This window comes from Talpa occidentalis, unplaced genomic scaffold (genome assembly GCF_014898055.3).
Source record: "Talpa occidentalis isolate TD23 unplaced genomic scaffold, MPIMG_talOcc4v2.1 talOcc4.9, whole genome shotgun sequence".
NCBI classification, from domain to species: domain Eukaryota; kingdom Metazoa; phylum Chordata; class Mammalia; order Eulipotyphla; family Talpidae; genus Talpa; species Talpa occidentalis.
The window spans coordinates 102,699,066-102,712,684 of NW_023605305.1; the positions used below are offsets into that span (position 1 = coordinate 102,699,066).

The 13,619-nt window shown below is 35.3% G+C and overlaps 1 protein-coding gene across 2 annotated transcripts in view; it reads right to left on the minus strand.

Moving 5' to 3' along the window:
* The window catches only part of COL11A1 (collagen type XI alpha 1 chain), a 196,445-nt gene that overhangs the window by 143,731 nt on the left and 39,095 nt on the right, over positions 1 to 13,619 (minus strand). For both annotated transcript variants that reach the window (XM_037498135.2, XM_037498134.1), the window contains exon 5: positions 3,802 to 3,930. In XM_037498135.2, the coding sequence (XP_037354032.1) occupies positions 3,802 to 3,930 (129 nt within the window). The remainder of the gene's footprint in view (positions 1 to 3,801; positions 3,931 to 13,619) is intronic.

Genomic DNA, 13,619 nt, shown 5'->3' on the forward strand with positions numbered 1-13,619 from the left:
ACAATAAATCTGAAGAAGAAGAAATCAAAAAAAAATCCCTTTTATTATTGAAACAAAAAAAATCAAATATCTGGGAATAAATCTAACAAAAGAGGTAAAGGACCTATACAAAGAAAACTATAAAACACTGTTAAAAGAAATAGAAGAAGACACAAAGAAACGGAAAGACATCCCCTGCTCATGGATTGGAAGAATAAATATTGTTAAAGTGGCTATCCTACCAAAAGCAATATACAGATTCAATGCTATTCCAATCAAAATTTTAATGTCATTCTTCAAAGAAATAGAACAATTATTGATGAAATTCATATGGAATCACAAAAAACCCCGAATAGCCAAAGCTCTCCTGAAAAAAAGAGAAGGGAATGGAGGCATCATACTCCCAGACTTCAAACTCTACTACAAAGCCATAATCATCAAAACTGCATGGTATTGGAACAAGAACAGACATACATACCAATGGAATCAAATAGAAAATCCAGAAATAAACCCACAGATTTATGGTCAACTAATCTTTGACAAAGGAGCAAAGACTATGCATTGGAGCAAAGAAAGTTTGTTCAATAAATGGTGCTGGGAAAACTGGGTCGCTACAAGCAAAAGAATGAAGCTTGACCACTACCTCACACCATACACAAAAATCAACTCAAAATGGATTAAAGAACTAGACATAAGACCTGAAACCATAAAATATATAGAAGAAAATATAGGCGAAACACTACGTGATTTGCACATCAAAGACATCTTTACAGACACATCACCCAAAGCAGTGAGAGTGAAGGCAAAGATAAACAGCTGGGACTACATCAAATTAAAGAGCTTCTGCACAGCAAAAGAGACAATAACAAAAACAAAGAGAAACCCCACCAACTGGGAGAACATTTTTGCACCCAACACTAATGATAAAGGACTGATCACAAAAATCTGCAAAGAGCTGATGAGACTCAGCACCAACAAAGAAAATAACCCAGTCAAAAAATGGGCAGAAGAGCTAAAAAGAAACTTCTCTGAAGAGGAAATGCAAATGGCCAACAGGCATATGAAAAAAATGTTCAACATCACTTGTCATCAGGGAAATGCAAATCAAAACTACCATGAGATACCATCTCACACCAGTGAGAATGGCACATATTAAAAAAACTAGCAACAACAAATGTTGGCGAGGGTGTGGAGAAAAAGGAACTCTTCTGCACTGCTGGTGGGAGTGTAAACTGGTCCAACCACTATGGAGAGCTGTGTGGAGATTTCTGGACCTACTAAACATAGAGCTTCCATAGGATCCAGCAATTCCACTCCTAGGTCTTTACCCAAAGGACACAGAAACATCCACTCCAAAGAACACCTGCACCCCTATGTTTATAGCAGCACTATTTACAATAGCTAAGCTTTGGAAACAGCCCAAATGCCCAACAATAGATGACTGGATCAAGAAGATGTGGTCCATATACACCATGGAATATTACTCAGCATTCAAAAAAGATAAACACATGCAAAAATTTGCAGCAACATGGATGGTGCTGGAAGGGATCATGCTCAGTGAAATAAGCCAAAAAGAAAAAGAAAAATACCGGATGGTCTCACTCATAGCAGGAATCTAGAAAACTTAAATAAGGGACCAGAAAAATGAATAACTATAAGAAAGTGAAAATCAAAATCAACAAAAAACTATGAACCAGAGACACTTTTTGGGGGTGAGGGGCGGGAGGGGAGGGATTGGGGTCAGAATGGGGGGTTTGCAATTGTATGGGGGAATATAAAAATAAAATTTATTATTTAAAATAAATAAATAAATCCGTTTGTCTGGTTAATAGCTTTAATACTTAGGAATAAAACAGCAAAAATCAGACCATGTCTATTGTTAAAAAGAACAAGACTCACTTTAAAAAAAAAAAAACAAAACATAAGCAAAGTAAATCTCATCACTCTAAAGCCTGTATACATTATGTTATAATTTTTAAATTAGCACATAATCTCTAAGATATAATAGTACTATGATGGGAATTTACCATTCTCTTGGAATTCACAGAAAAATGTTTTAACAATTAAGGAGGGAATGACAAGAATGAAGTGCTGGAAACTTGTGAAACAAGCAAACACAAACATCCAAGAAATTTCTCTTTCCTCTCTCATATTTGCTTTCCTGTCAGCTTAAGACTTTATCCTGTTTTTTGAAAAAGAAACATTCATATTTAGTCATGGAAAGATCAGTTCCACTGAACTCACTATCATGTTAAAGAAAAGTAATGTGAAAAATGTATATTTCAAGCACTCAAATAATAAAATCTAAATTGAATTCACATGCAGAAATAACATTAAAGTTAAAAGATAAAATCTTAACCGGCTCTAAAGTAAAACTCAGAAGGTATTGCCTTGTGTTTTATTCAGAAGGTAAGAAAAATATTCTTTGAGTTATTTCCAAAGATAAGGACAATTTGGATGCTTTAAAATGCCATTTTCCTTCTAAAATTTAACATTTTTTTATCTTGAAAAATATTTACAGGGCCTCCCTGGTGGCGCAAGGGATTGAGTGCAGCGCTGTGAAGCTGTTCACAGCCTCTGCAGTGCCAGTTTGCTCCCTGGCCGGGGAGATATCCACATGGCATAGCAGACCTCTCCTGGCTTGCCCGCTGCTCCCCTCAGCAGTGTACTTTGGTCTATCTGCCTGTTCTGTTCTCCGCTCTGTCTCTGGTGAATCCTCTCACCTCCCACACTTCTGGCCTGTACCCCAGTTCTTGTGATCATAAATAAATAAATCTTTAAAAAAATTTGCAATGTAGTTTTGTTCCCAACTAAAGTATAAATTTATTTCACTTTGCTTATTTATTTCCTAAAAAAATCTTTGTCAAAAATTTTACACAAGAAATCCAGGGGGAAAGTCCAAAATATATTTTTGGTTCTTTGATATATTCAAGTCTGGTAAAATTGCCATGACTGTACGAACTTAGATATAAATAATTTGGGCCTGAAAGAAAATAGAGTCACTTCATGATGGTGAAATTGTTTTGCAAAAGTACCCTGGGAGGATGATATCACACCTGAATTTCCAATAAGGTGACATAACATTAATCAAAGTGTATGAATAGTTTCAGTTACTGCAATCAGTTCATACTGTTTTCCATTTCCTTGCTCTTTATATCAAATTTTGTGCAAGAAAATGGATATATCAGTGTTGCATAGCCCCATAAGAAACAGAAAAAAATTCCCTCTAAATATTCAACACAGCCTGAAAGCTCTAAGAAAGCTTTAATGTCATTTTTTCATCTTCATGAATTGCCAAAGGCCTGGAGAAAATAGCAAATTCCCCATATGGTATGTCATTCGTATTTTGAGACTGTTAATTGTTTAACCAGTAAGGGCAAAATGTGCCCCCTTTTTCCCTCCCCCCAAAAAAACCCCAATATGCTTATATACATTGTATACAATATATCTGTTTTAAGGCATTTAAATAACAAAATACAGTTATGCTTCACATAATATGTTTTAGTTTTTGATGGCCTGTATATATGACAGAGGTTCCTCTAACAGCCGTGGTGTGCAGTAAGTTAAACCTTCCAGGTTTGTGTAAGTACACTCCTTAACACTGGCACATCAACAAGATCACTTAATGGTGCATTGCTAAGATGCACTGACTTTATTTAAAAGAGAGGGAGAAAGTATGAAAATCACTTCTTCCTAGATATATGAAGGCATTATTAAATACAGTTTCATTAAAATTGAATAAATAGAAATAAGCCTCCAAATTGCAAGACTGTGTCTATACTATAGACATGAGAAATCCTGCCCTGGCCTGATGTGCCTCACCTCATCAATCTGGGGTTCCTGAGCCTGTGCAGCCTTAGGTGCTGAAGAATCACAGTCAGGGCTATAGTGATCACAGTAGTCATAGGCAGCTTTGGGGTCTCCAGTGATCAGCAGTTGCTGGATGTCTCCCTGACAAAAAAGAAGCACAGAAGTAGTGGATATTGAGTGCACACGTCTCTAAGGTTTATACACAATAACAGATCAATTGTTCTTAAATATCAGAAGAAAATCACTTATTTACATTTCAATGTTTGAAATACCTTACAGGAAGGAGAGAGAAACTCACACCTGTTTTATATATCAGTTCTTAATATTTGCTATTGTTCTGTCATTTTGTATTCAGGAAATCTATAGGCTTTTGTTTGTTATAACTTGCCTTTAGGGCCCCCCCTCCACCTCCCGATGGCACAGTGGTTAAAGTCTCAGCACTACCAAGTTATCACCAGCCACTGCAGCATGAGTTCAATCCCCAGCCAGGGAGATAACTCACATGGCACAGCAGACTTCTCCTGCCTCACCAGCTGCTCAGCTCAGCAGTGTATCTCAGTAAATCCGCCTGTTGTGCCCCCCACTTCATCTCTGGTAAATCCCCTCACTTCTGCACCTCTGGCCTACAACCCAGTTCTTGCATGCATAAATAAAAATAAAACTCAAAAAAAAAAAACCCAAAACATTTTACTGTATTCAGTTAACGCTGAACAGAATAAGACAAATGAAATGTAAGTAATGACTTGATTTAAGAAAAGCAAATACATTTATAAACTCTACATATAGAAAGTATTGTACTTCTAATATTAAGTAACTAGAGTTCAGTTGAATTCAATAAACTGAATTGAGTTCAATAATCTGAATAATTTATTAGGAAAATTTACATGATAATTTTAAATGAATATGTAGATCCAACTACCATGTTCTATTAGAGGAATCAGTATATCTAAAATAAAATTACTGCTTACAAAGATGAATGAGAAATGCAGAGACCAGAAAAATCCAACTTATAATTAAAAAGCATGGGTCTCGTGTATTTTTATTAAGAAAAAAATTGGAGCCACCTAAGCATGCATTAAAACCATTAAAACTCATTACTTTAGTTTCCTTCTATTATGGCCTTTTCTTGTGATAAAGAGATAGTGAACAATTTTAATTCTCTTATTTATTTTACTATATTCAGAGGGTTTTTTTTTTGAGTGATTACTCTAGGGATTGCAACTATCATGTTAAAACACTGCTTTTCAGATTAATATCAATTTAATATTATTATTATATAAAACTATGTTCCTATATAGCTCCATTCACCCTTCTTGTACTATCATTATTATTCAATTATGCTTTATACAATGTCATGTATCAACATAGTTTTATGTATTTTCTTTATATAATTGTATTTTGAATCAGGTAAAAGAAAGTACTATAAAAATATAGTTTATATTATTTTGTATTTACATATGTACCAGTGTTCTTTGTTTTTCTATCTGAATTTTAATTAGTGTCCAGTGTTCTTTTATTTTAATCAAAATTTCCTTTTTATTTCTGGTAAGGCAACTCTATTAGGAATAAATTATTTGTCTTATACTTTCATGCAGTTCTTAGGTCATGGTTTCCTTAATTTTTTTGAATATATTAGTAATTGTTGATTTAAATTCTTTAGTATGTTAAGGACAGTTCTTGTATTTCTATTCCCTGTATATAGGACAAAATACCCTGGTTTTTGTGTGTCTCAATTTTTGGCCAAAAGTTGAACATTTTAAACGTCAACTCTAGAAATTAAATTCCATCCTCATTGCTCTTCATTGGTTAATTTTTTTTGCAGTTATTGCTATTGCTGCTTGTTCACTTAGTGACCTTCCTAGTGTAATTTTGTAAGTTAGGCAAGTATTCATTTTATCTGTGGCCATATGTGTCTACTCATTTATAATAGTGAACAGCAAATAATTTGATAGAGACTTCCTTAACTATATTGAATAAACATGCATCTCTCATTTTGCCTAGAAGCTTTCTGTGTCTCTGCTTTAGCCCTCAGTTCTTGCTGTATAGAACTGCAAAAGTAGCCAGGCAGCCATGTACAAGAAGCAAGGGCCTCCTCAAGTCTTTTCTAGATATGATCCATCTAGATCCTCAAGAGTATCTTGAAACCTTTCAAAGTATTTTGAGTGTTTTGTCTAGCACTTGTTTGCGTCATAGTCTGATATTTAAATAAACATTGCCAATGACCTGATAAAAATCTTTATCTAGAATGTCTCATTATCAAGGGAAAAGTGATCATGAATAAAATATCAAAAATACATATTCACCAATAAAAAAATCCACTGACATGAAATACTATGTAATATTTGGTCATTCTTAAATATTTTTGAATTCAACAATTTCTCTATCATTCATATTTTGCTACATTTTTTCAAATTATTTGGCTATTTATTCAGCCTTTTTTCCCAAGGGAATTTTAAAAATGATTGTGACATGGTGATGTGTTACAGGAACACTAAATAAGGAGACACCTATTTTATTTACCAGTATAACATGAAATAAAGTACAATTAAAAATATTAATTCTGAAAACTGTACAATTTACAATGGTCATGCTATGATTGGTGTTTTCAACATGAAATATACATATTATACTTATTTTTATATTTAATGAGGGAATACAATCACATAGACTGTTTCACAGATTTTTTTCAGTATGTTTATAAATACATAGGAAAGTCTTGAATATTTTGTTATGCCTACTGATTTTAAACATGCTCACACAAATATAAGTTCTTAAAATGTATAATATTTCTCAAATGTTAACTGAACAATTTAGATCATTTAATAGCCACAACTGAATTAGGTAAATGAATAAACACAAATCACAAACTTGAATACAGAATTCTTCATTCTCCTGTTTGAAAAGACAATAATGAGGCATTGTTGAATAATGGCCTCACTGAGGTTTTCAATGAGAAATACTGATTCCTGAATTTTCTCCCAATCTTACAATTAATACCCGGAAGCACACAATTCATTTACCCTGATTTATAAAGTGAACAAATTTACAGACCATATTTAAGGTCCTTTCCAAGAAAAAAATTCTAGAATTCCACACTTAACTCATGGGGAATATAAGAATCAAGAGAAGCTATTAGTGAAACAGAGAAAAAAGTTGCCTATCTTATAAGCATATGTACTTTTAAAACAGAATATAGACTGGTTTAGTCCCTATGGAAAACAGTATGGAGGTTTCTGAAAATATTAAATATAGATCTACACATGACCCAGCACTTCTAGGTATTGGCCTGAAGAATACAAGAATACTAATTCAAAGGGGAACAGACACTCATGTTCATTGCAGCACTATAATAGCCACACTGTGGAAGCAATGCAAATACTTGAATAAATATGAGTACATCAGAAAAATGTGTATTTATACACAATGGAATATTACTCGACTATCAAAAAAGATAAACCCTATCATTTACAACAATATGGATGGAACTGGAGGGGCTATGCTAGGTGAAATAAGACAAAAAAAGACACATACTGGATGGTGGCATTTATATGTGGAATACAGAGAAACAAAACAAAAGGTAAAGCCAATCTAACAACAAATCCTAGAAATCTGGTAATACACTGAGGCTACCAGATGGAGAGTGAAGGGGAAAGAGGTGAGAACAAATAAGGGAGTCAGTACAAAGGACTATGGGAGCAGACTGAGGATGTTTTCATGGTGTGAGTGGTGTAGTGACACTTGATCGTGGAGATCTTATACCTCAAAAACATAAACAACCATGTAAACAAATGCAAACTCAATTTAAAAATAAAATAGTATATTTTTAAAAAGAATATTGCTTTCCTAAATACTTACTATTCTAGCTAAGACACTTGATTTCCTAAAATGAAACCTTGCCATTTTTTCTACTATAAATTCTTATTTCAGGAGTTTAATATTCAGTCCTCAAATATACTACTGGAAAGAAACTGGAAAATTCAGTTAAAAATCTACAGAGCTATTTTTCCCAGAAGGCATTTTACAGTGTTTTATGCTAATCATATGACATGTTGTGATACAGTCTGTAGATAAACAAAAGCATCCTGGCAGGTCGAATGAGCTGCAAATATTTAGATTCAATAGTTATAAAAATTTCCACAGCTGGAAAGGGGTGAAGCAAAATTGGCATCTCTAACACACAGACATGAAAAAAAAATTTTCCTCCTCTAATGATTTATAAAGCCAAGATTAAAGTAGAATTGATTCAATAACCTTGTCATCTGCAGCTGTCTCAACTAGGTCTGTACTATAGTATTTGCATATAGATGGTTTGAATTTAGAGGAAGAAAGCAAAGCAAATATAAGAAGCCGAATAGAACCTATTCATAAAGTTAAGACTCCTCTGAATGCAAAGTAAAAAAGAATCCTATGCCTTTTTTATCAAAACCAATTATGTAAATAATAGTGCATGCATATATTCTAATAATGTTTGTTTGGGTTATTTTTATTTATGTGTGTTCATATATAATAAATCTGTATTTCTTTTTTCTGCAATTATATCATGCTCTGTGAAATACACAAGTCAATATAAAACTAGCTTTTTGCATATATAAAATACCATATTTGTTGAAAGTGTGGTATAAGAAATTTGTCTAATGACTTAAGTTCTCATGTCAATGTGTCAATATTAATTGTCTGAATTTATAAATTCAATTTCTCATTCTATGAGAAAGTCAGCCAATACTTGGTTGAAGTCAGAACCTAGCATGAGCATTCACTGAATTGTATAGAACAACAGCTGATTCCAGAAAAGTAGCAAGAACAAACCAGACTAATTAACTGTGATAATGTGACCTGTGAATGAATTATGTGCTTGGCACATACTATACTATCATCACAAAAATGGCAGAGGAAATTCAGATACAACCAAAATAGCTAATGTAGAAGTTGAATCAATGTTCAACTATAAATGTTAATTTTTTTATAGTCAGTTCATAAATAATCTTGAATGTCAAATCCTACATCTAGTAATTATACAATCCCTTAAGACTTTAAAATCCCCTTTGAATCTTGGAAGACTTAAACTGTTCTATTTTATTTTTATTTTATTTTATTTTATTTTATTTTATTTTATTTTATTTTATTTTATTTTATTTCTTTTCTTACATCATTGTTAGTTTTTGGACAGTTTTGGGCCTCCCCTGGTGGCACAGCAGTTGAACACTGGGCTGCGAAGCTGCCCACAGCCTCGGCAGCACTGGTTCAATCCCTGGCCACCGGGCGAGGGTCCCACATGGCGCGCAGACCTCTCCTGCCGCCTGCTGCTCCCCTCAGCAGTGTACTTCGGTCCTTCTGCCTGTTCTGCTCCCCGCTCTGGCTCTGGTGAATTCTCTCACCCTCCCGCGCTTCTGACTGTACCCAGTGCTTGTATAAATAAATAAATAAAATCTTTTTTAAAAAAATAAAATAAAATAAAAATTTGGGCAGTTTTGATTTCTCCCCTTAGGTGTAGTGCCATAGTTCTTCCAGCACCACAGCCCCGTGATCAATCTCCACAGTCCCTTCTGCTCCCCCTGCATCTTCTGAGCACTTGCTCTCCTCTTCCCCTGCTATATGCCTCAGATCTAAGGTCAGCTTGCAAGTTTTAAGACTTAAATTTTTATTTTTTTTTAAAGATTTGTTTTTATATATACAAGCACTGGGTACAGCCAGAGGCGCGGGAGGGTGAGAGAATTCACCAGAGCCAGAGCGGGGAGCAGAGCAGGCAGAAGGACCAAAGTACACTGCTGAGGGGAGCAGCGGGTGGCAGGAGAGGTCTGCGCGCCGGTGGGACCCTCCTCAGGTGGCCGGGGAGCAGCGGGGCATCGAACCTGCGCTGCAGAGGCTGCGGGCAGCTTCGCAACCCAGCGCTCAACCGCTGCGCCACTGGGGAGGCCCAAGACTTAAATTTTTAATATTAAAACTTGGATGCTATTTATATTCTAAGAGAATAACTTTGGGCAAAATCTAGAAAACAAAGCTCCAGGGGTCTATTACTAATGTATTTCACTGAATTTCCGGAGTTTCTAAAATTAAAAATTTTATCTCAGGCCTCCCTCGTGGTGCAAGGGGTTTAGACACAGCCTTATGAAGCTATCCACAGCCACTTCAAAGTGAGTTTGATCCCTGGCCAGGGAGCTGACACACATGGCGCAGCAGACCTCTCCTGACTCACCCGCTGCTCTCCTCAGCAGTGTATTTCAATAGATCCACCTGTTCTGTTCCCCACTCTGTCTCTGGTGAGTCCTCTCATATCCCACACCTCTGACCTGCACCCCAGTTCTTGTACGCATAAATAAATAAATCTTTAAAAAATAAATAAAAAATTTATCGCTTTAATGCTGGAATAAATCACACAGCTGTAAATCTATTCTCTAGAATCCAGTCTCTGAATTCCTCATGGCACATTCTTCTATTAACTTGAACCACATGCCAAGTTTGTCCTAGCCATGAACACTTTGATAAAAATCTTTTTGGAAAAAGTCTGATGATTTGTCATGAGCAAACAGGTGTTAACTTGATGAGGAAGATAAATAATATTATGCAAAAATAAGCATATTACACAAAATTTTAGAGGCAAGAATATGACAAAGTCAGAGATGTCATATGTCATATAATGCTACATAGTTGAAGGGACAGTTCTTATGATAATGAGTAGTAAGGACTGAGTCATTTGAGTGTGCTTTACAGCAATGACAGGTCTCTTTAGTAGAATAAAATGTGTAGACACAGCAAAGGGGAGACTAGGTGAAGACCCTGGGATAAGATGGCCATCTGAAAGTCATGGTCAAAGACCTCAGAAGAAATCAGCCCTGCTGAAACCTTGATCTCAGACATTTGACCTCCTGATATATGAAAAAGTAGATTTTTGTTTAAGATATTCACTCTGTGGTGTTCTTTATGGCAGAGGAATGAGTACAGACTGAGCTAATACTTGTTTTTGATACCTTCTGCATGTTGTCTTTATAATAAAAAAGAGCACTTCAAAAAATGTATTTCTGGTTAATTATATTATTAAAATCTAATTCTGTCCAGGGACTGGTATTAAGCAGATGCTGAAGCAATAATGACTGATATAAATGCAAATAGCTAAGGACTCAGAGTAATCATAGGTTGCATCATTCCTGACCATAACACCATGTGAAAGTCAGACCCAGAACCCATTCTCAAGAGAGCCCATAGCCTAGAATGCAGATGAATTTACACAAATACATAATACATATGAAACATATGCTGTATGTTTTCTAATCATAAGGAAGAAAGTGGTAGAAAGGACTACATGCTTTCTTGTAGGAAAATCAGAGGAATGATCTAGAAGGACCTGAGACAAAAGAGACAAAAGAAATAATTAACAAGAAAGTCTGGTGTGTTTTTTTTTTCCTTTAAATAAAAGGATACTTAGTATTTTTGGTTGGGTCACCAAATCCTAATCATTAACACTCTTCCCTCTTAGCCCGGGTCCAAAATAATCTGTCACTTGTAGCCCACACCATCAGATTGTTTATTGGGTTGATTTCTAGGAGCAACAAAAGAAGTTACCACCAGAAGTCAGGAAAGTGGTGGGAAAAGGAGATTGAAGCAGTTTCTCCTCGGACTTTTCAGGCTCCTAACACCAATGAGGTGCCCTGACTGCTACTATTGGAAAGCACTTCTGCAGGGGCTCAGTTTTCAATGAATTCTGAACAGTACTATTTCTGATCTTTGCTCCTTTGGTCTTATAGAAGGTGATGCCCATCACTAAGTTCATCTGCCTCTGAAGTCACTTGGGTAGAATTCTCTTTCCTGCTAGAGCCTAACATGAAGTTACAGAGGATGTGTAGAAGATGTAAAGAAAGATCACAAACTTGAAGACACCAAATAGCTACTGGCACCTCCCATTATTATGTACTAAGTCTACATTCAAATCATCCACATGTCTTTTGTGAGGAAAGTAGGCTATCTCTAGCAAAAGACAGGAGGCGCAGTTTACAGTCTGGGTTCACTATTTAGTCAACCAGTCTACACAGTTCAATTAAATTCACTGGAATATAAACTTCATGGCCATAGTAGTCTGCTTTGTTCTCTCAAGTTTTCACCCCATCTGGACTAGGCCTGCATGCAGTTGGTACAAAAAATGGATCTCTGGGCAACCAACATATTCAACATCACAGGACTCTCTCTGTTCTATCACCTGTAAATTAAGAAAAGCACTATGTTTCCCCCTAGATATTTTATAAAAATAAAAACATATACAAGCATTTATTAAACTGTAAAGTGCACATAAATAAAATATATAATTATGATAGAATTGGGGGGCAGTAAAAGAAGACCATGCCTTGGAATGGAAAATTCATATACTAGACAAGGTGTACATCTATAAAATTTAAGAAACGTTGCTGGAAAATCCATTTGTAATTGTTCCCAAAAAAAGGTTTAGTTTCAAGAGTCTTCAAGTAATTATTCTGTAAGTAAAAACCATCAGGAAAATATATAATAGAAGAGAAAGAAAAATACATTTAGCTAAGCAGTTTCCAGCATGTGCCAGTGCAATAAAACAATAGTATAACAGAATTATACAATATTTCCATAGACACCTCCTAGACTCTAAATTTTCTGTTCACACTTGCTCAGAGCTTTGTTAAAAAATCTGGTGGGTGTGGTAGAAGTTTTTGATTGTATATCCAGAAACAAGACTGACATTAAATACTAACTGAGGCAAAATAGTCTCAAAAAATAACTACCATTATCAGCAGACTAAATGAAAACCTATGCTTCCTGCCTACTCAGACATTTAGGTTTTCCAAGACATTAACCTCATCATAGTCTTTCTCAAACATTCCATATGGTTCATGATTCTTTCTCAACTATTTTGTGTGGTAGAGTAAAGTTGCCAAAATGCTTAAAACTTTAGTTTAACTGAGGAATGCATCAGAGATTGCATTTGAACCATAATTCAAAGGAAAGAATGAGGGAAACCACAAAATTACAGTTAGAACTGCTCCCCACATCGCCCTTACATTGCACAGTGTGTGTAAACCAGCTGACAACATGTGTTTTAAGAAATGAGTCATGTTCCCAGTTTACTCAAATGTATTCATTCAACAAGTATTTACCAAGTATTATATAGAATGCCTGAAGTTGTGCAATATCACCACCAACAGTGCACATTTACCTTTTACTTTCTATCAAGGATTCATCCTGAAAGCTGACTTCCAATGAGGCTTTATTTCACCAAATATATAATATATATGTAATATGTAACAGATATTACATAGATATATAATTCAATACAATAAAATAACATGATTTCTAAAAAAAAGAGAATAGGCCTTCCTTCCTATTTCCTGGTTTGTCATAGATGAGCTATACCCCTTGAATTAGCAAGTGCTAAAAAGTGTATTTATTCATTACTATTAAAAAGTTAAGTTGCAGATATTATTCTAGACACTGGAATACTAGGTGCCTACTCTCTTGGAGCTTACATTCTAGAAGGGGAAGCAGAAATTAAGCAAAATGCCAGAAAGTGGTATTATACAAACTATGAAATATGATAAGGGAGATGTGTTCAGAAGACAGGATTTTAGGTTACAAAGTGTGATCAAGAAATGCCCCATCAATAAAGGGACATTGAGACAGAGACAGTGAAGAAACTGAGCAGGAAGGAATGCAGATATCCAGGGGAGAGTCTTCCGGCAAGAACTATTGGATGTCCAGGCCCTCCAGGCTAGAGCACGTTTGATGTGTTCAAAGAGAGGAATCCTAGAAGACTAGAGGAACAGGAAGAGAGAATAAAGGAGAGAAGACTCATTGGTAAAGTCAATGAAAAGGGGCAG